The 19,969-nt window shown below is 43.9% G+C and overlaps 1 protein-coding gene across 1 annotated transcript; it reads right to left on the reverse strand.

Moving 5' to 3' along the window:
- Nucleotides 1-2,448: 2,448 nt before the first annotated feature.
- On the reverse strand, nt 2,449-16,926 carry LOC142463046 (hemoglobin subunit alpha-5-like). Its single transcript, XM_075565269.1, has 3 exons — nt 16,773-16,926; nt 3,331-3,532; nt 2,449-2,695 (listed from the first exon to the last, which is right to left on the reverse strand). The coding sequence occupies exons 1-3, from the start codon at nt 16,865-16,867 to the stop codon at nt 2,573-2,575; spliced, it is 420 nt and encodes a 139-aa protein (XP_075421384.1). The 5' UTR covers nt 16,868-16,926; the 3' UTR covers nt 2,449-2,572.
- Between the last annotated feature and the right edge of the window lie 3,043 nt (nt 16,927-19,969).

A 19,969-nucleotide genomic window follows, 5' to 3' on the forward strand; every position in this document is an offset into this window, starting at 1 on the left:
ACGTGCACCAACAAATACTTTAGTGGGCAGCACTGTACCACACATTGGGTGGGGTATTACCTTGTGTATATCAGGTTGGTGGGGTGTCCAAGGGTCCCTTCAGTGTTTTGGGGACTGTGTTCTAGGTGGTGGGACAAAGGGCTGGTGGGTACGGCTGTGTGTGGCGTGGTGGTTGGTGTGTATATCTGAGTTATTTCTGGTTACCTATAGTAAAATCGTTATCTTATTCCAGTGTGTAATTCTTGATGTGTCCTGTAACGGAGGTATTCCACACATTAGAATCCCGTACAGGTGGAGGCACTAAAGAGCATCACACAGGTGCACCCCAGGTTCCCAGCGGTGGAGGCTCGGATCTCCTGGGCACCACAGGTATTGCATCGCACCACACACACCGTAGCCACACTTCTCCCGGGGGGTGGGGGAAAGTGTGCTACATACATATAACAATTCATCTCTAAACTTTCTTTCATTCCCAGTCCTTCACTCTATCTTTCTCTCACCCTTTCATACTCTCTAACCAAATCAATCATGCACATTTTATTTCTTCCAATTTATATCTCTTTTTAAAAATATATATATTACTTCCTAAATTCTGTTTGCACTCCTGCTCTGTTATGCTGTCCACTCAAAGGCCCAGATTTACTAATGGTTGCTCTGCTCAAGAATGCCTTAACTTCCATTTAAATAAATGGGAATTAATGTGTGCTAAAGTTTAACCCCCTCCTGTGAATCTGGGCCACAGTCTTCTTCTCTCTCCCTTTTCCAACAATCATATATTAAACTTATTAACTTTCTGAAGATACCTTGAAATTCTATACAAGCTCCTGGCCAGCGTGCTGTCTTTTCAGTTAATTTCCTCGTAAGCCAGTGCGTCAGGGCTCGGACAATCTTATTGCGTTCCCCGGACACAATTCCTGCGCTTATCCAGCACCTCATTGGAGCAAGAGTGGCTGCCACAGGAGGAGTTTGCCGGCACGCTCCCCATCTCCTACAAATGCAGCAGCAGTACCAGTTCCTGGCATGCTTCAGTGCTCTGCAACCCTTCATGGCGACCAGGTACTTCCGGAGAGCAGGGAAAGGACCATACAAATGAGCAGCACAGATTGCAGTTTTAAAAGGGATAAAAACAAGCACATAAACTTCTACTAAGGTGAATATTCATGTATTTTCAGTTGGGCTTAATGTATAGGTGAGTTTCTGCCCTTTTTCAATATTCTTCTAAGACTCAGACTTCCATTCACCTGAATAGAGCTCAGAGGCTTCTCTGCCCTGCAGAAGCAGCGTCACAGCATACTGAGTAATGGAGTTGGGGGAATTCTCCCAAGGTGCAAAACAGTAACAAACAAAACATCGCCAGATTGATCAAAGCACAATCCTATATGCATGTTTTCTTTGATCAGTCCTGTTTTGTTTGCAGAGCGTGTAAAAATAAATAAATCAATGTATTAAAGGTGTGGTTCCGCCTAGGTTTAATTTCAGCTCCTGAGACCCCATGCTTCCCATGTAGGGGAAATGCTCCTTTAAACGATTTGGCATTGTTTAGCTCAACATTGCATTCATTTTTTATATGTAGAAATGTGTGTCTTTAAATCGCATTTTGCTTTAAAATGACAAAGCCCATTCTGTGCGATATAAATATGTGTAATCACCCCCACTGTAACAAAAGGGCAGCAAGAGAGTTCAGTTGTTTAAAAAGCAAATGCTTTATTTTTCCTGGATTTGTCACTTTTATCAAAGGTGGAGAAAATGTACACACAATCTAGTGATGTAGAGCAGTCTTTTCTACTCGCGCCCCCTCCTGCTTCCCTTCCCGGCGTCAAATGACGCTGCGGGGTCAACTGACGTCACGTTGCCATGCCAACGTGATGTCACATGACCCCGCGGCGGTATTTGACACCGTGTTGCCATGGCGACGTGTCAACGAAGAGAAGGTAAGGGAAGTTGCAGAGGCCTCACATGATCCCCCGGCATTAATTTAAATGTCTTGGGGGAAGAGCGCGGGGCCTCTGCAACCGCCCACGCCCCCCCTGAATAATCTTGCGCGCCCCCCCCAGTTTGTGCACCGCTGATGTACAGCCATCATCCTCATCGTCTAGTTGTTAAGTAAAAGCTTAAGCAAAAGCACGCCTCCACTTAAGGGGGCATCGCAATACTTTGCAGTCAGTTTGAGAACTACAATTAAATAGAGCCAAATGTACTAAGCAGTGCTACGCCGTTAGACACTTCCTGCACAGCATCGTAAATAGGACCCTTTCTCAGCCCATTCAAGTGAATGGTCTATAGTGTCTTGGCATGGAAGGGGTCTTTTGGACTAGCACAGTTTAGTAAACATAGCCTGTTATGGCTTATTCACTTGAATAGGGCCACGAGGTGCCTGCCACGGCTTCATATGGGCCACAATGTTAAAATACTTACATGTATATGACAAAAGTAAGGACCACACAATGATGTCATTGCATTAATACTTTATTAGGTGACTGTTACGGAAATATTTATTTTAAAAACCTTGTAATGGAAAACGTGTACATTTCTTGTTAGGTAACGATTTCTATATCCAATTTAATATTTTTCTTTATTTGGCGGTCAGGGCAGTGGTTACAGCAGCAAGAAACTTGCTCCAAGCAGCCTGGACTGGTGCAGTGAAGTCATTAGGAAAGTGACTAGCCAAGGTGATTTGAATTGCATGATTGAGAAGCTGCAAGAGAAAAGTACAATGCAGGACACATAGAAGAGAAATAGAACACTCAATAAAAGTAATTTATTGGGAGATAATCTGCTTAATATTTACCTTAAGGAGCAATCCTTCCTAGGACCAATGTATTAATGGCAATGGCATTTAAGGGGTTATATGTGGGTTACTGATGCCCTTGCTACAAATACTTGACACTTTAGTATTTAAAATATTTTTTAATGTCAGTTTGTAAACATAGTCTGCTGAGACTTGGTAGGGCCGTGATTTCCTCTGGCTGCTCCCTATTATCTGACTTAACGGTATTCAATAAAAAAAAATGAACAGCCAAACACCCCTTTTTAGGTTGGCTGGTTAAAAAATTAAAACCAAGGAGTTATTGCTAATTTAAACCTAGTTAAATGTTTAAAATGGGATATTCATGCTTACAGTAGCATTTCTCATCATACAGTATGCAGCTTACTGGACAATTATGTTTTTATGATTCATTTCCCAACTTTGCATTTAGGGAAAGCTTTGAAATGAGAATGACTGAATTAAGTTTCCATTATAGGCTTCAACTGTGTGTACTGGAGAATATTGTATCATAACTAATAGCCGCTCTTAATGTGCAATCCAAGTTTGGTGTTCTCGCATCTTACCACGAAGTTTCCAGGGTCCACGTTCAGCTTTGCATGGATGTCCCTGAGAGGGGCCAGTGTCTTGTTGATGTTGTCCAGATGGTTGACAGCATCTCCAATGGCATTCAAGACTTTTCCTCCATGAGTACGGAGATCAGCAGAGTTATGACTCAGGTCAAAGCGACTGAAGTAAGTTTTGGTCTGGGGGAAGCTCAAAAAAAGCCTGAAAATGTAGCAAACATGAAAGTTAATACAGGTAACCCCCGTTATAACGCGATCCGTTATAACGCAAATCGGTTATAACGCGGTTTTCCCGTGGCTCCGTCCCCCTCCCAGAGTACATTCTGCGTCATTGTGCCCACACACACACACACACACACACACACACACACACACACACACACACACACACACACACACACACACACACACAGCGTCTGTCCCCTCCCAGAGTACATTCTACGTCCAACCCAAGTACATTGGCTGTAAGACACTTGTTAATCCTACAGTATCTGCTCAGTATAAATGACCCCTCAATTGCCTGAGGGCAGGGGTTACCTCATGTTCACGCCCCCTCCAAAAAGTCACGATCACTTGCTTGGCACTGATCGTTACGTCACCATAGGGCCATGAGTGGAGGGGGAACTCAGATTGCGCAGAGGGGAAAATAGGCAAATACCGCCAAGGCTAGCGAACGCGAGTAGAAGTTCTGTACATCTCAACTCGCTCTGTGCAACCAATCCCTGTACTGATACGGACACAAGCAGGGCCACAAGACAAAGCCTTGGGCAATTAGAGTTAATAAGGGAAGTGCAAGTTAAATTGTGAGGTCCGCAGCCGATACGTAGAGCCTCATTGTCCTGTTTTACTTGTACTTATGTAATGTCATATTCCTATTACACGCTGAGCCCTGTAATAATGTAATACAAAACTATTACATACTGTATCCTTGTATCATACATTTCTATATTCCTAGTTTTTACTATGTTATACCGATTACTAACGGAACCCTTATTCATGTATTACTATATTCTAATTACATTCAGCAACTTATATGTGTAATACTAAATGTCTATTACAAACTGCACTTTCATTTATTTTCACCCTCTATTCACCAACCACACACACACACTGACCTCCCCGGCAGCCTGCTATTGAAGAAAAAAAAACACACGGCTGCCGGAGGGGGCTGGGAGGGAGAGGGAGGGAGCTGGGAGGGAGAGGGAGGGGGCTGGGGGAGAGAGGGAGGAGGGATGAATCGCCGCCATTTGTAGGGCTTCCGACCACCTCTTCCTTCCTTCCCTCCTCACTCCCTCCCTCCCGATCAGGCGCGGTGGCCATTTTTTTAAAAATTAGCGCGCCCCCGTTATTAACGCGGTGGTCTCGGGGTGGACCCCGAGGATCGCGCTATAACGGGGTTTACCTGTAGATTGTATACATGTATTTTCACAGCTTAATGCATAGGCTTTTTTGATGAAATAATTATAACTACTTCTATTACATGTGTGTGTGTTTCTCCCAGGAGGAAAAAGTGGAAATAACCGTTGCTGCTAACATAAGTTTAGTAAGTAGATTTTTTTCCCACACCCTTTGTTTTGTAAAAAAAAACGTCCCCCATATTTTTAGGTCACTTCTGTTGTTTGAATTAAACTGTAGAGAAGCAGAGAAAAATGGAGCACAGCCAAAATTCACAAAAAATGACAGGATCCTGGGCAACTCCAAATGTATTTAAATAGTTGTGCAGCTCACAAAAAGGCAGACAATAAACGCACCTACGCGTTTCATGCATGACGCACTTCATTGTGCAGGATGCACCTTGATAAAGTGCGTCCTGCACGAAATGCGTTGGTGCGTTTATTGTCTGCCTCTTTTTGAGCTGCACAATTAATACATTTACAGTTGCCCAGGATCCTGGCATTTTGTGTGAATTTTGGCTGTGCTCCGTTTTTCTCTGCTTCTCTTCGGATTTCACACTTCAACGGGCTGCTGGATGGCCCTGTGTGAGCTGACAGGTAATGGGCACAGTCACTCTATATTTCCTGGCTCTGAATTTGTATATCTTGCCTTTTTGAGCGTTTGATTAGGTGCCACATACTGTGGGAGGTTTGGCACATTTATTATGGACTGTAATATTGAGGACATTACCACCTTTACCTGAACCTTTCGGACTTATGCAAAGATACTATTTTGTGACAGAGTTCATATGTGATTTTGAGCACCATATATCACTCTACAACACACTACTTGAATTAAACTGTAGCTCCCATATAGCACATACAGATGGAGATTCACTAACTTCCGGTATGCGTTATTGCACCACGATCCTGCATTAACTGACATTTAAGTCAATGGCACTAAACACTGGATTTTGGTGTATTACCTTCTATCAGAAATTAGTGAGTCTTCCCCATACTGCTTTTAATTGTTAACATCTTAGGTACAACATACTGGTCAAATCCCTAGCTTTGGACTATTATTGTTTTTTTGTTTTGTTTTTTTAAATCTTTCGTCTATATAATGGAGGAAATTCAAAGGACAACATATACATTTGGTAGTGTTGGAATCAGCTGAAAGGGTCTACCTAGACGTGGCAGCAGAGTTAACATGTTTTGACCAAAATATTGAACTTAATGATCCTTACATATTAAAAGAAAATATATAAATTAAATATTTTTTGTATTCGATGTGCATTGGGGCTTCAATGTTTCCTGATGTGTATCTGACTGCTGCGGCACAGTTTATTCGAGCATTTGCCCGTTCTGTGCCGCAGCAGTAGCCTGGCGCGCGCCCGAGTGTGACGGGCGCGCGCCGAAGCAGCGGAAGAGCGCCCTCCGATCGGGGCGCTCTCCCTACCGCTGCCGGGTCCGCCGGGTCCCCCGGAACCCCCTGCCGCTGTCCCGCGATCGCGGGACACCAGGGCTCCCTCGGGGAGCCCTGGACGCGCGTGCAGGGGGCGCAGGCTCCCGAAGACGCGTGACCGCGCGTCATCGCCGAGGGGCGGCCACTAGCAAGCCGGGAAATCTCCCGGCTTGCGGATCTGGCCGCACTGCGATAAAGTGTGTCGCCAGTGTGAGCTCACATTCCCAGTAGCACCCAGAGGCTGGCTGGAAAATGTTAGCCCGAGGGCAAGCCCAAGCAGGTGGCCCGCACACCATACATAAACAATCTGCATACACCATACAATTGGCAAGCTGTTTACAAATGCAAATGCAAAATAAACACCAGATATATACACACACCTTTCACAAGATACCAGACCAAATTAACACACCAGATGCACGAACAAACAATATATAGACACAGTGCATGGTATGTATGTATGTATGTATGTATGTATGTACGTACGTATGTATGTGTATGTAGCACACTTTCCCCAACCCCCTGGGAGATATGTGGCTATGGTGTATGTGACGATAGCCTATGACAGGTTGTAATGTACATCAAATAACTGGGTTTGAACAGAACGTGGCTTAGATATAATAAAGTATATTTATTCCTTTGGATAGGTGAACACACAAAATAGTACAGTAACAGGCAAGAAGTAAACTTACTTTGGGGATGGGGGATGAGAAGTATGTTGCTTAGCCATTCTCCAGCAATCAGGTACAATCAAGATGATATCAGAAGACAATGGGTATAGGGATTACCACAGTTTATATATCTTTTGTAACCCTATCCCTAACATTAAGTACAGTTGATTGGTCTTCAATTACCTGTAGCCACTCTATAACGTGGGAACACATTTTGATACATGCCCCCCTGCTAGTTGGCACATGCGCATTAGAACTCTGGGGTCTCATTTCTGTAGCCCCACATCTGCATCAGGAATGCCAGCCAGTCTACCAAATTGGATTTCTGGCAGGATACTCTTTGTTGTAAGGTGTTAAATGGGACACTTACAGACTGCTCTGGTTTGAGCCGTCTCCGCCATCAGGTAAACAGTGAGGGTGACAAAATCCTTTGAACAATACTTAAGTCCTAGACATTGGGTCGCCTCTCTGGCCATATGCTACCCTGGTATGCAAAGGAATTTCCTCTGGGTTTTATCCCTGCCTGGGGATACAGTGTTACAAGTTAAACACAAACATATTAAAAGGTCCGGTTCTGTTGGGCTGAGCGGGTCCAAACTTCCCAGTTCTCAATGCCGGAACTGGGACACCATGTGGTCCAATTTGCGAATTACACAAATACACCTTAAACCGTTTCCTATTTTAATACAAAAAAACTCCGCTGTAAATTAAATCACGGTTTTTCACTAAATCCCCATTGAAAACAACGGGCTCCGTCGCCATAGACTTTCAATGGCAAACCGCCGCCGTTGGCGGCTATGGGAATCCGCCGCCATAGACTTTCAACGGGGCAATGCCGCCATTGAAGTCAATGGGGATTTTTCCGGCATAGCCGGTCAATGGAGATTGGCCGCCATTGAAGTCTATGGGAAAAGTCTCGAACTTTCAAGGGGGTCCATACTCCGTCGGGTTGGTCCAAGAGTGTCAAGGATGGTTCTGCAGCGATGCCAGAGCAGTGACTACAGGTACCCCAAACCCTGGCACTCTGGACCCTCCGGAACCGGAGATATGGATTCCTAAATTTCAGCTTTTTACACTTAGCCGTTTTCTTGAGCTGTTTCTTCCGCCGCCATTGGAACCTATGGAGCGACCCGCTCTTCTCGGTTCGACCCTTATCGGGGGTCCAGGATTCGGGGACCCGGTTGTGGTCGAGTGGGGGGAGGCCTAGGAACTAGGGGCAAAAATAATTTTATTTCTAGGTGCTCTAGAACTGTTTATTCCCACGCCACTTAATGTTGAACTTGACTGCTAAGTGATCAAAGCTCTCTTATAGAAAAAGTATCCGCTTTGCGGTTTTGCGGTTTGGACGGCAGCCAACTCGTTCCTGGAAAGCGCCGTCGAGGAATCTCCATTGAAGTCAATGGGCCCATTGACTAACAATGGGAAACCGCCGCTCCTCCTCTCGGATGCCACCTGCTGGTCTTCACAGGAAACAGGACCAAAACACAAGATTCGCCTAGCCGCCGCCCCCAGCCATCCTGCAGCCACTGGTCTAACGCCCCCCCTCTCCATAGCAACGACAACCTTTTTGCAGTCACTGGCCCCCCCAGTAGCAGCCACCGGTGCCCCCCAGTAGCAGCCACTGCCCCCCAGTAGCAGCCACAGCCAGAGGACCCCCCAGAAGCAGCCATCAGCCCCCCCCCCAGTAGCATCCACCAGCCCCCAGTTGCAGCCACCGGCCCTCCCTAAGCTACCAGCCCACAGCCACCCTGCAGCAATGCCCCCCCATAGCAACAGCCCCCCTTCACAGCCACCGGCCCTCCCTAAGCCACCGGCCCACCCCGCTGCCACAGCCCCCCCCGTAGCAATGGCCCTCTTCACTGCCACTGGCCATCTCTAAGCCACTGGCCCACCGCCCCCTCTGCAGCCAACCGGGCCTGACCTGAGACCATCCACAAGGTAAGTCAGATTTTTTTTTGTATTGGGGGTGTATTTTATATATGTATTGTGGAGGTTGGGGTATATTTGTAAATGTATTGAGGGGATTGGGGTATATTTTTTATATGTATTTGGGGGGTGAGGGTGTATTTTTATATGTATTGGGGAGTTAAGTAATAGTTGCGCGCTAAAAAATGTTTTTCCGTGGTAGGTGCGCTATGTGTGTGTGTGTAGGGGGGGGGGGCTACTCCTTTCATTTGTCCTGGGCCCCATGATTTCTGTTGATGGCCCTGGGCCTGAGCCTCCGCTGCTGGGAACCTGGGGTATACCTGAATGAATGATCGCTAGTGCCTCCACCTGTATGGAATCCTACTGTGTGGGATAACCCCGTTACAGGACCCCATGCAATGAAACACACACCAGTAAAAGGAACAGTTTACTACCTGCATAAACAGATATATATATATAGGAAAACACAGGGGGTGAACAGTGCTACATCCAAATGACAAAACATACATGGTAATAATTACAAGAAATGATGCTTCAGTACTAATAACAATGCTAATGCTAATAATAAAATATGTTTTTTTAGTTAGAAATTTTGGCCAATATCCAATATCCAATATCTATATCTATATCTATATATATATATATCTATCTATATATATATATAGATAGATATATATATATATATATATATATATTTATATACTGTGCACACCAACCCCTTGACCCCACCTGGTGAGATAGTCACCCACCCCCAAAGTACTGAGGGGCAATTGGGCTCCCAACCACCCCGGTGTCCACAAGCAGCAATTCCACCCAAATGGCGTGGTTTGCAGCGCGCCAAATGTATCCTTTCTCGAGCAGGGGGATCTTCACAGCCCTAGTGGCCTATCTGTATCACATGGTCTTCAGCCCTATGGCCTTCTGGGGGTTGTAGTCCCTGCGTATCCCTCGCTCTACTGGCAGTCTATCATGGCATATGCGCGGCATCTTGCGCATGCGCAATTGAATCCAAGGTGGTGGCGCCCTGCTACTGGAGCCGCCAATATATCCAGCGACCGGGTCACCCACCAGCAGCTGCCACAACACTCCCCCGCAGCAGCAGAGGTAAGCGGGACCCTGTATACACATACACAAATTTATTGCACCAAATGGCAATACATGTGAGATAGACAGATATCATGTATTTGTGTGTGTAGATACGTAGATAGGTGGCACTGTGTGCTCATTTGCATGTCATTTCCCAGAATCCCTTGCTGCAGTGGAAGTGCTGTGTTATAATGGTGAAAGGGGGGTTGCAGACCTGTCTAAGACATGCAAATAACATCAGATGTTACTTCCCTATATACTTCAATTACACATAGAGATGGATGTGATGCCATAGAGGCATTTCTAATACCTGATGAAGGACTTATTGTGGACCAAATTGAATTCATTCTGGAATCTATAAAGTTCATACTGGGTAAAAACTATTTTTGGTTTAATGAGAAATTCTATTTACAAAAGTGTGGAACGGAGATGGGGACTAGGTTTGCACCGAGCTATACAAACATCTTTATGGGTAATTGGGAAGACAAATTTGTCTGGTCCAACCCCGAGCTCGGTGCAAACCTAGTCCTCTGGTGCCGTTTCATAGATGACGTCATTTTCATATGGCAGGGAGATCAGAGATCATTAGACTCCTTTTTGACATTTATTAATACGAATAACTTTAATTTGAGATTTATATCTAACAGCTGTACAAGAGAAGTGGTATTCTTAGATATAGTAATATATATAGAAAGTAATATTGTGAAAACTAAGACACACTTTAAACAAGTGGATGCAAAAATTACATCTTAGAATCCAGCTGTCACGATAAAAATTGGTTAAAAAATATTCCATACGGGCAGTTGAGGAGAATTAAATGTAACTGCACTGAAGACAGCATATATAAAGAACAATCTTTTATTCTTGTAAACAAATTTAAGGAAATAAATTATAAGGATGTCATCATAGATAAGGCAATGCAAAAATAACAATATGTTATCCAGAAGTGAAATTGTTAAACCCAAAAATAAAGTAAAGAAAAACGATCAAAATGGATTCAATATGTCTTTTATAACGGAGAGCAATAGAGATGCCATGGAAATAAAGAAAATTATTAATAGACATTGGCACATTCTGAAAAATTATGAAGTATTATGGGAACACTTACCAGAGAGACCTAACATAATGTTTAGTAAAGCTCCCAATTTGAAGGGTAATTTAGCACAACATTAATGAGAACAAATTAAAAATAAAAATAATTCTACTTGGCTAAACACACCAAAAGGTTTCTTTGGTTGCTTTATATGTAAAGCGTTTATTCATAAAAATTCAGAAAAAAACAATTTTAAATCAAATAGAACTAATGACAATTTTCCAATTGAAAATTACATTCATTGTAAAACCACTTTTGTGGTATACATATTGGAGTGCCCCTGGGGCGTCCAATATGTAGGGCATACCACTAGACCCTTACGGGTAAGAATTTTGGAACATCTAGGAAATATAAGGAAGGGTGTATTAACACATCAATTTTCAAAACATTATAGCATATACCATAACTCGGATCCTAAATCATTAACCTTTAAGGGAATTGAGCATGTTCCTGCCCACTGGAGAGGGAGCAATAGGACTCAACATCTAGCACAGCGTGAACCTTACTGGATATTTAAATTGGACACTTTGGTCCCATGTGGCTTGAATGTCACTATAGACATTGGAGCATTTATTTAATACCCTATTTCCTCAATTCTAAGATGCACCTTTTTTCCGATTTTCACGTCTGAAATCGGGGTGCGTCTTAGAATCAATGTATTAAAATATGAAAAGAGAAAAAAAAAAGTGCCTACAGTACTAATCCCCTCTTTCACTTACCATGTTTCAGGAGAGGTCTCATGTCAGCGGACGATGAAGCAGGTGGCAGCGGCAGAAGAGGTCCTACATCTGCAGATGGTTGAAGATGGGCAGCTGGCGGTTGTGCGGTGGGAGCAGGACAGGTGTCAAGTCTGCAGGTGAATGAAGATAAGACAGCGGTCGTGTGGTGGCAGGAGATCATAATAGCAGGAGAGCTGAGCAGAGCGGCATAGGGGAACGGGTGGGGAGGTGTCCACTGTAACACCGGAAGTTGACCAGTGTCTGACTTCCGGTTATAGTATGCACCTCCCAAGCCATTCCCCTATGCCGCTCTGCTCCTGCTCAGATCTCCTGCTATTATGATCTCCTGCCACCACTGCACGCCCGCTGTCTTATCTTCATTCAACTACAGACTTGGGACCTGTACTGCCGCCGCACACTGTCCATCTTCAACCATCTGCAGACGTGGGACCTTTCCTGCCGCCACCGCCCGCTTCTTCCTCCACTGACATGGGACCTCTCCTGAAACATCGTAAGTGAAAAAATAATTTTCCTCGATTTTAAGGGCCAAATCGATGGTCGTCTTACAAACGAGGAAATACGGTATATTATGTAATATAGGCCCCTCAAAGGTGTCATTTAGGATTATATGTACTGTAGGAGCATGGTGATTCCCTTTTAGACAGGTGCTATGCACTAATTTTGTCTTTGTCTTCTCATCTAGTTTTTTAGGTCATAATATTACATTAGTCGATTTGTATACTTTATGATTATTAAGTTTTATTAAAAGTTAAATTGTATTACAAGTTGCATTTTATTAGAGCTTTTTTGTATTTATATTGTTGTTTTCCAGTTGTTTTTTTGGGTCTCCACTATGTATGTGAGTGGTGAATTTAAGACCATTACTGTTATTATTTAGAATGTCATACACTTGATTATTGATATCGGGGGTTAATAATATAATTTTATGTTTGTATTGCCATCCAGAGAGTGTTAAGGTCACTATAGTTATGCTAGATTGATATCAGGTGTTAAGATAATTAATTAAACCAGGGGGTTGTAATGAAAGTGAACATTCCTGAGGAAGTCGAACGACAAAACGCGTAGAATCCTAGTCTGTGTCCTGTGTGAGAGATCCTGGCAGCTGGAGACCAAGCATGACGTCACATCCATCCTCACTGCTGTGCACACCGGAAGTGTTGGACGCGAGCGAGAGGACCACACGTGCCGGACACTGAACGCCGAAAGGATCGGGATTTCGTACCATTCCCATTATTTTATTGTAAAATGTCAGTGCATTTTATCTTTTTTTGCTACTGGTCTTTAATACAATTTTGAAGATATACTACACTATGCCAGTCTTTTTCCTTTCTGTATGAAACTGAAAGTTGCTAGTTTCAGAGAGAGTCTCTGTACTGCGTGATTTCTGGGGATAAACTGTGAGTGCAAACATCCTACACCCCTATAAAGTGCTATTGTATGCGCACAGGTTGCACTATGTTGTGTGTCTTTATTTTTCCATGATTATGCTGTGAACGTTCTGAAGCAGGGAAGCCTGGTGGTGAGTCGTGTAACTGTTTAAGGAGGGATTTTTACTGGAGCCATATGTCTACATGTATCCGGGAATCTGACCTGATTACCAGGTATATTTTTGGGGTGGAAAACACAAAAACACAGCGCACAACGCTCATAGTGCATTAAAAGAAATATTATTCCAATCAAACAGTACAGGTAAGTATTATGTGTACATCAAGGGAGAGAAAAACCAGCATGTCAAGAATGTCAGGAGGACCCAGAGGCTGGAAGCTGCTTAAACAACAGACGTTATCCTGTTTGGAGATCCGGTTGACGCATGGGTAACATTAACCCCTGACATGCTGGTTCCACGGCTCCAGACGCTCCCTTATCAGTGTCCACCAGGTCACGTATTAATTTTCCTCATCACTTTATTATCACCCCACCCACGTGATTGATTGTAGCTGCGCACTTTATCCACTTTGTTTCACATTTTTGGGGTATCCAGCAACTCTGGGCCCCGAATATCTAGACACAATCTGACAAGACTTTCTCCGCACAACCCACCCTGAATCTCATAGCCTTGCAATCTCTGCTTGCTGGCACTCCTGTTAAGGTAAAAGTACAACAAATCTTTATTGTTGCATAATTTCATACAATCATACACTTAGGTTCAAGAGCTGACTCACTAGAACCCCAAGACATGTATCAGAGGTAACCAAACAGGCTTAACCTTTATTTGTGAGCCTGGTTACCCTCTCACCATCACAATTAGGTACTTTAAATAACAAGGGGATAGGCAAACCATAAATATGCCTTTATAGTGGCTTCAGAAAGTAGTCGAAACGTGTGTGTGTGTTATATACATATATCTAGACAAATAGCAAAACTAATTTTTAATAATGTTACAATGGTGTCAATGAATGCTGCCACAATGTAATGGATGTACACAACACCAGAAATATAGAAGGAAAAAAAAACCTTATATATCTATATCTATCCTCTGATGAAGTCAATTGTCATAGTGACGAAACGCATTGGGTTGCGTCACTGATGTCATTATGTTGTGGAGGACACAGCCCAGCTGATGAAGCAAAGAGGATATCCTATTCTCAGCTGTTTGGTGAAAGCTTAATACACAGCTCTCTGTGTACTGGGTAAAACCTCCTTAAAGCCGTCTTTTTCCGTCTGATCTGCTGTGGTCTATCTGGATCCCTGGTTGATGGTTAAACAGGACTGGTGGAATCCACTATGGAGCTCAGCTTTTCTCTTACAAAAGTTGGCTGTTTTTTCTGGTGACAGATGCAGCCAGATTCATCTCCACCCTGCCCCGAACTTGCAGCGTGTGAACTGCAGCCTAAGTGTGACCCGATCACAGCCAAATGCAGAGCAGGGGGGACTTTCCCATCATAAGTAACATAGCGGGGGTCCCGGCTTCTGAATGGGACCCCGCTGTGTTAATCCTTATGGACAATTAGTCTACTGAGTTTTTGGCCACTGGGAGGCCACGATCGGGCCGTGGTCTAGCTGCATTTCATCTGCAGTTTCCTTGAAGCAAACTGCTAAATGAATCTGGCTGCATCTCTATATCAGCAGTGCTTACTTTCTCTTTTATTGTTGTAAGTGCGCAATTTGCATTCTTAATACACACACACACACACACACACACACACACACACACACACACACACACACTCACACTCACACTCACACTCACACTCACACTCACACTCACACACACACACTCACACACACCCTGGGGCCCAGGACTAGAGTTTTGACCAGAGCCCCACCCCGTATCTGCGACCTTACGAGCCCCCCCCCTTCACACCCTCATGAGCCACCTCCTCTATTCTCCCTGTGTGTTTCTCACTTTCCCCCCTCCCCCACCACTATCAATTGATTACCCCCTCCCATTCAATCCCCCCTCCCTCACACATTTCCCCCTTTCCCCACACAAAATGCAAAACGCGCACACTGCAACACACACACACACAGACTGCAATACACACACAGCAACACTGCAACACACACACAATGCAACACACACACAATGCAACACACACACACACAGACTGCAATACACACACAGCAACACACACACACAGCAACACTGCAACACACACACAATGCAACACACACACACAATGCAACACACAATGCAACACACACACCCACAATGCAACACACACAATGCAACACACACATACACACAATGCCACACACACACACACACAATGCAACACACACAATGCAACACACACACACACACACACACAATGCAACACACACTTACATTGCTGGTGATTTGAGGCCGCCGGGCCACGTCTCTCCCCAGTTTCTGCGGCCTCTCTCCAGCCTCTATCTCTCCAACCGGTGTGCGAGCCGGATATCTGGCCCAGCAACCGGTACACACTGGTAAAATAGAGGGGGTAGAGAGAGGCAGGAGGACCGCAGGAGCTGGGGAGAGCCGGCAACCCGGGACAGCTGTCCCGGTTCTCCAGGACCTGTTTAAGGCCTTTAGAGGCCCTAAGCACTTAAAAGGTTTTGGTGCCCCCATATATATCCGATTCAAAATATAAACAATAATAAACCGTAAAATAAAATGTTATTTTTAAAAATGAAACAAAACTTACAGTAAGATGGAAAATAATGTTTATTTTTGTATACTTCCACTTTATTTATATTTGAAAAGTTTTCTTCTACTTTTTCTAATTGCAAAGTCTGTGATCAGATCCTCAAAATGAATCTTCTGCTTCTATACTTAGCAGAGATAAGGCATCCAGCCGGCATTGTTGCATAGTTGTCCTGTTGGGATTTTTTTAATATACTTCAACTGAGAAAATGAGCGCTTAGCTGAGCAATTTCTGACCATTAATGTTAAAAAAAATACGAAAGCAAATGTCTACATTTGGAAAGACGCACTCAATATTATCTCCTACAAGTATTTTATAAAGTTCAGCATGACTGAATCTTGTTTTTACATTTTTTGTTGCACTGAACTTATAACGCACGTATGAGTGAAACTGCTGAAGCTCAGCTGAGAAATTAGTGTTCAAGTCCTCTGGGTAAGTATAAATCAGCTTTTGACAACACTGAGAATACCTTTCAATTTCAGTAGACGATGAAGTGATTATGTGGCACATCACTTAGAAAAGAAAATCTCTGCTATTTCTTTGTATATCTCTCCTCTTCTCATCTCAGTTTCAAGTTTGTCAACAATTGTGTAAAAGGTGGTGATACGAAATTTATCTCTGGCATTCAGATATACTTCTGGTGCATCTCCGTCACTGGGGACCTTCTTTCTGATACATTAGCGAGTCTGAGCTGCCTTGTAATCAACATCTGGTCACCGGAGCCTCGGGGGACCGTGTGGCAGTTTACCAGTTAGCAGATTCTAATTTTGTTGTATTCCCAAGATTAATGTATATAATTAACCTCTTATTACTATTTTATTATTATTTTTATATATGTATGTATGTATTTTTTTTCATTTATTGTGGGAGCCCCTTTTTGTAGAACTAGACATACTTATACAGACTTTTGTAAGTGCTAGACATACTCAAATCCCTTTCTCCAGCCCAAAAGAAAAAAACAAATAAGAATTCACTGTACCTTTCCAACGCCTCCGCTCCAAGAGTCTCGGTGTCGCCTGAAGCTTTTTTCCAAATGGAGACAATTGCAGCTTTTTCAGAGACACTGAACGACATGATGGGGTTGTTGCTTGTTTAGTTAAAGTCCATATTATAAGACGATTCTCGCTTATATAGGAGAATGTACAGTGACACCCCAGCTTAGCAGGAAGTAATTGCTGTTGGTCCTTTTTGATATCCACCCCTGAAAGTAATTAGCTTATCACAGCTACGAATGAGCAAGGAAATAATCTTTTTATACTAATGCCTACAAATATTCAGAAGTCCTATCTATATAACACATTTACTTTTTTTGAAAATAATAAAAATGCTTGTAATTATTAGGAAAACATTTATTTTCACCCATGTTGTACAATATGAAGATTTTACATTGTACATTATGGCAAAACATCATGCAAATGTCTACTTTAGTAGATACACGAAATCCAGGGGGAACATAAAGGAGAAAAACACAAAAGCACAGAAAATCTATGTGCAGAGGAATTACAGGATGGGCAATAAGCTCCAAAACTTGGCTCGTATAGAGTGTCTACTTACAAACTGTAAGATTTATAACAGCAATAAAGGCTAAGGCAGTAAATCCATAGTGGGTGTAAGTTCAGAGTCATCAGGGCAGCCCCGGTACTCAGGATGAAGAGCCCCAAATGTAGAGAGAGAGAGGAAAACACTGCATAGCACAGATCAAGCAGGTATAAAAAGTTTTAATCTAAGTAAAAAAATATGCACTCACAATGTGTCAATTAAAATCGGGCATGTCACACTACAATAGTGTACAGAAGAGACCGTCAACAAGCCTGCTCACCATCCCGTGGCTCCCGATAGACCTCCGTCTCTAGCCCCTGCTCCGTCGCGTCACTGCAAGACTGGGCGTCTGACGTCAGATCCGGTTGCACTTCGGTGGTAACTCAGCTTCCTGCAGTTCCTCTCCAAGCTGCTCCGTGTGATAGAATGACTCCCACTCTACGCGTTTCGCCATGCAGTCACGTCGGCTTCGTCAGCAGTGTGTCTACTTTAGTACATTATTTTTTTACATTTAAATATATTTCAGACACAACGATACCAGACTCAATTTTTAAATAAACAATTTATACACATTCAGTCTTCCCCAAATTAAAATACATGGATCAATAGTTAGAAGTTACACATGACACATTCAGATGTAGCCAGTTTGTATCCGGGGTTTTCCTGACCCGAGCCTGTCCCTTACGTGAGATTTCCCAAGAAATTTACGCGAGTTATACGCGATTTAACCTGGGTGAAGTGAGACCTGAAGGCGGGCAGAAATTCGATATGTGGCGTTATATGCAATACCAGCCAGAATCTCAATTCGGTGATCGTGAGTTATTGTGTCCTGCCCCGTCTAGCTGTAGGAAAAACATGCTGACAAGGGCTGTGCTGAATGTGTACTGCATGTTACATGAGGACAAGGGCTAGGTTGAGTGACACTCACTGTACTCAGGGCCACCAACAGAAATCATGGGTCCCAGGACAAATGAAAGGAGCAGCCCCCACCCCCCCAACCCATATCGTACCTACTACGGAAAAAAATATTTTAGCGCGCAACTTTTACTTAACCCACAAATACATATAAAAATACACCCCCACCCCCGAATACATATAAAAATATACCCCAAACGCCACCAAATACATATAAAAAATATACCCCAACCACCCAATACATATAAAAATATACCCCAACCCCTCCAATACATATACCCCAACCCCCCAATACATATAAAATACACCCCCAACACAAATAAAAATCAGACTTACCTTGTGGATGGTCTCAGGTCAGGCCCGGTGGCTACAGGGCGGGGGGGGGCGGTATCTGGGGGAGGGCCAGTGGCTGTGAAGGGGGGCCATTGCTATGGGGGGCTGTGGCTGTGGTATGGGCAGTGGGACAGTGGCTTAGGGAGGGTCGGTAGGCTGGTAGCTGCTACCGGGGGGGGGGCGGGGGCGGGGCTGCTACTGGGGGGGGGTGGTGGCTGTTACTGGGGGGGACCGTTGCTGCGGGAGGGCGGTGGCTGCAGGATGGCTGGGGGAAGGGGGTGGCAGCTAGGGTTGCCAGGTGGCGTGTCCAAAAATACTGGACACAATGCTAAAATATTTGAGACCCTCCCAATACATATAAAAAATACCCCCACGTCCTCCCAAAACATATAAAAATACACCCCGCCAATACAAATAAAAATACCACCCCAATATAAACAGTACTGGACCCCCAGTACATATTAAAAAAAATACCCCACTCCTCCAATGCATATAAAAATATACCCCACTTCCCCAATACATATACAAATATACCCCACTCCCCCAATGCATATAAAAATATACCCCACCCCCCCAATACATATAAAAATATACCCCACTCCCCCAATACATATTCAAATATACCCCACTCCCCCCAATGCATATACAAATATACCAATTCTCCTCCCCAATACATATACAAATATACCCCTCTCCCCCAGTACATATACAAATATAGCCCACTCCCCCCAATAAATATACACATATAACCCACTCATACAAATATACACCACTCTCCCCAATACATCTAAAAATAACCCAACCTCCCCAATACATCTAAAAATAACCCAACCTCCCCAATACATCTAAAAATAACCCAACGTCCCCAATACATCTAAAAAATACTCCAACCCCCAATAAATCTAAAAAATACTCCAACCCCCCAATACATCTGAAAAATACCCCAAAACATTTAACAAATACCCCACCCATATATATTTACAGTATTAGAAAAACAAGAAGAGGAAAAGCACCCGATCCTCGTGTAAAATCCAATGACAAAGTTTTAATAACACGAACCAAGACAAATGCACACTCACAATTTGCCAATAAAAAAAGAGCATTATAAAGCATTATCCATGCGCCAGCGTGTAACCAGACCGCCGTGGCTGCGGCAGCAGTGTTGCAGGGGATGGCGGTGCTGTAGGGGGGTGTTGGCTGCGGGGGTGGTGGTGCTGTGGGGGGAAGGGCAGTGGCTGCAGAGGGAAAGGGCGGTGCTGTGGTGCTGCGGGGGGTGACGGTGCTCAGGGGGCCAGTGGCGCTAGCTGCGGTGCTGTGGGGCCCGGCTGCTGGCACTCTTATTGGTCGCTGTCCCGACCTTCCAGGCTAGGGATAGCTCAGTGGAGGGTA

This window comes from Ascaphus truei, chromosome 11, assembly GCF_040206685.1.
Source record: "Ascaphus truei isolate aAscTru1 chromosome 11, aAscTru1.hap1, whole genome shotgun sequence".
NCBI classification, from domain to species: Eukaryota; Metazoa; Chordata; class Amphibia; order Anura; family Ascaphidae; genus Ascaphus; species Ascaphus truei.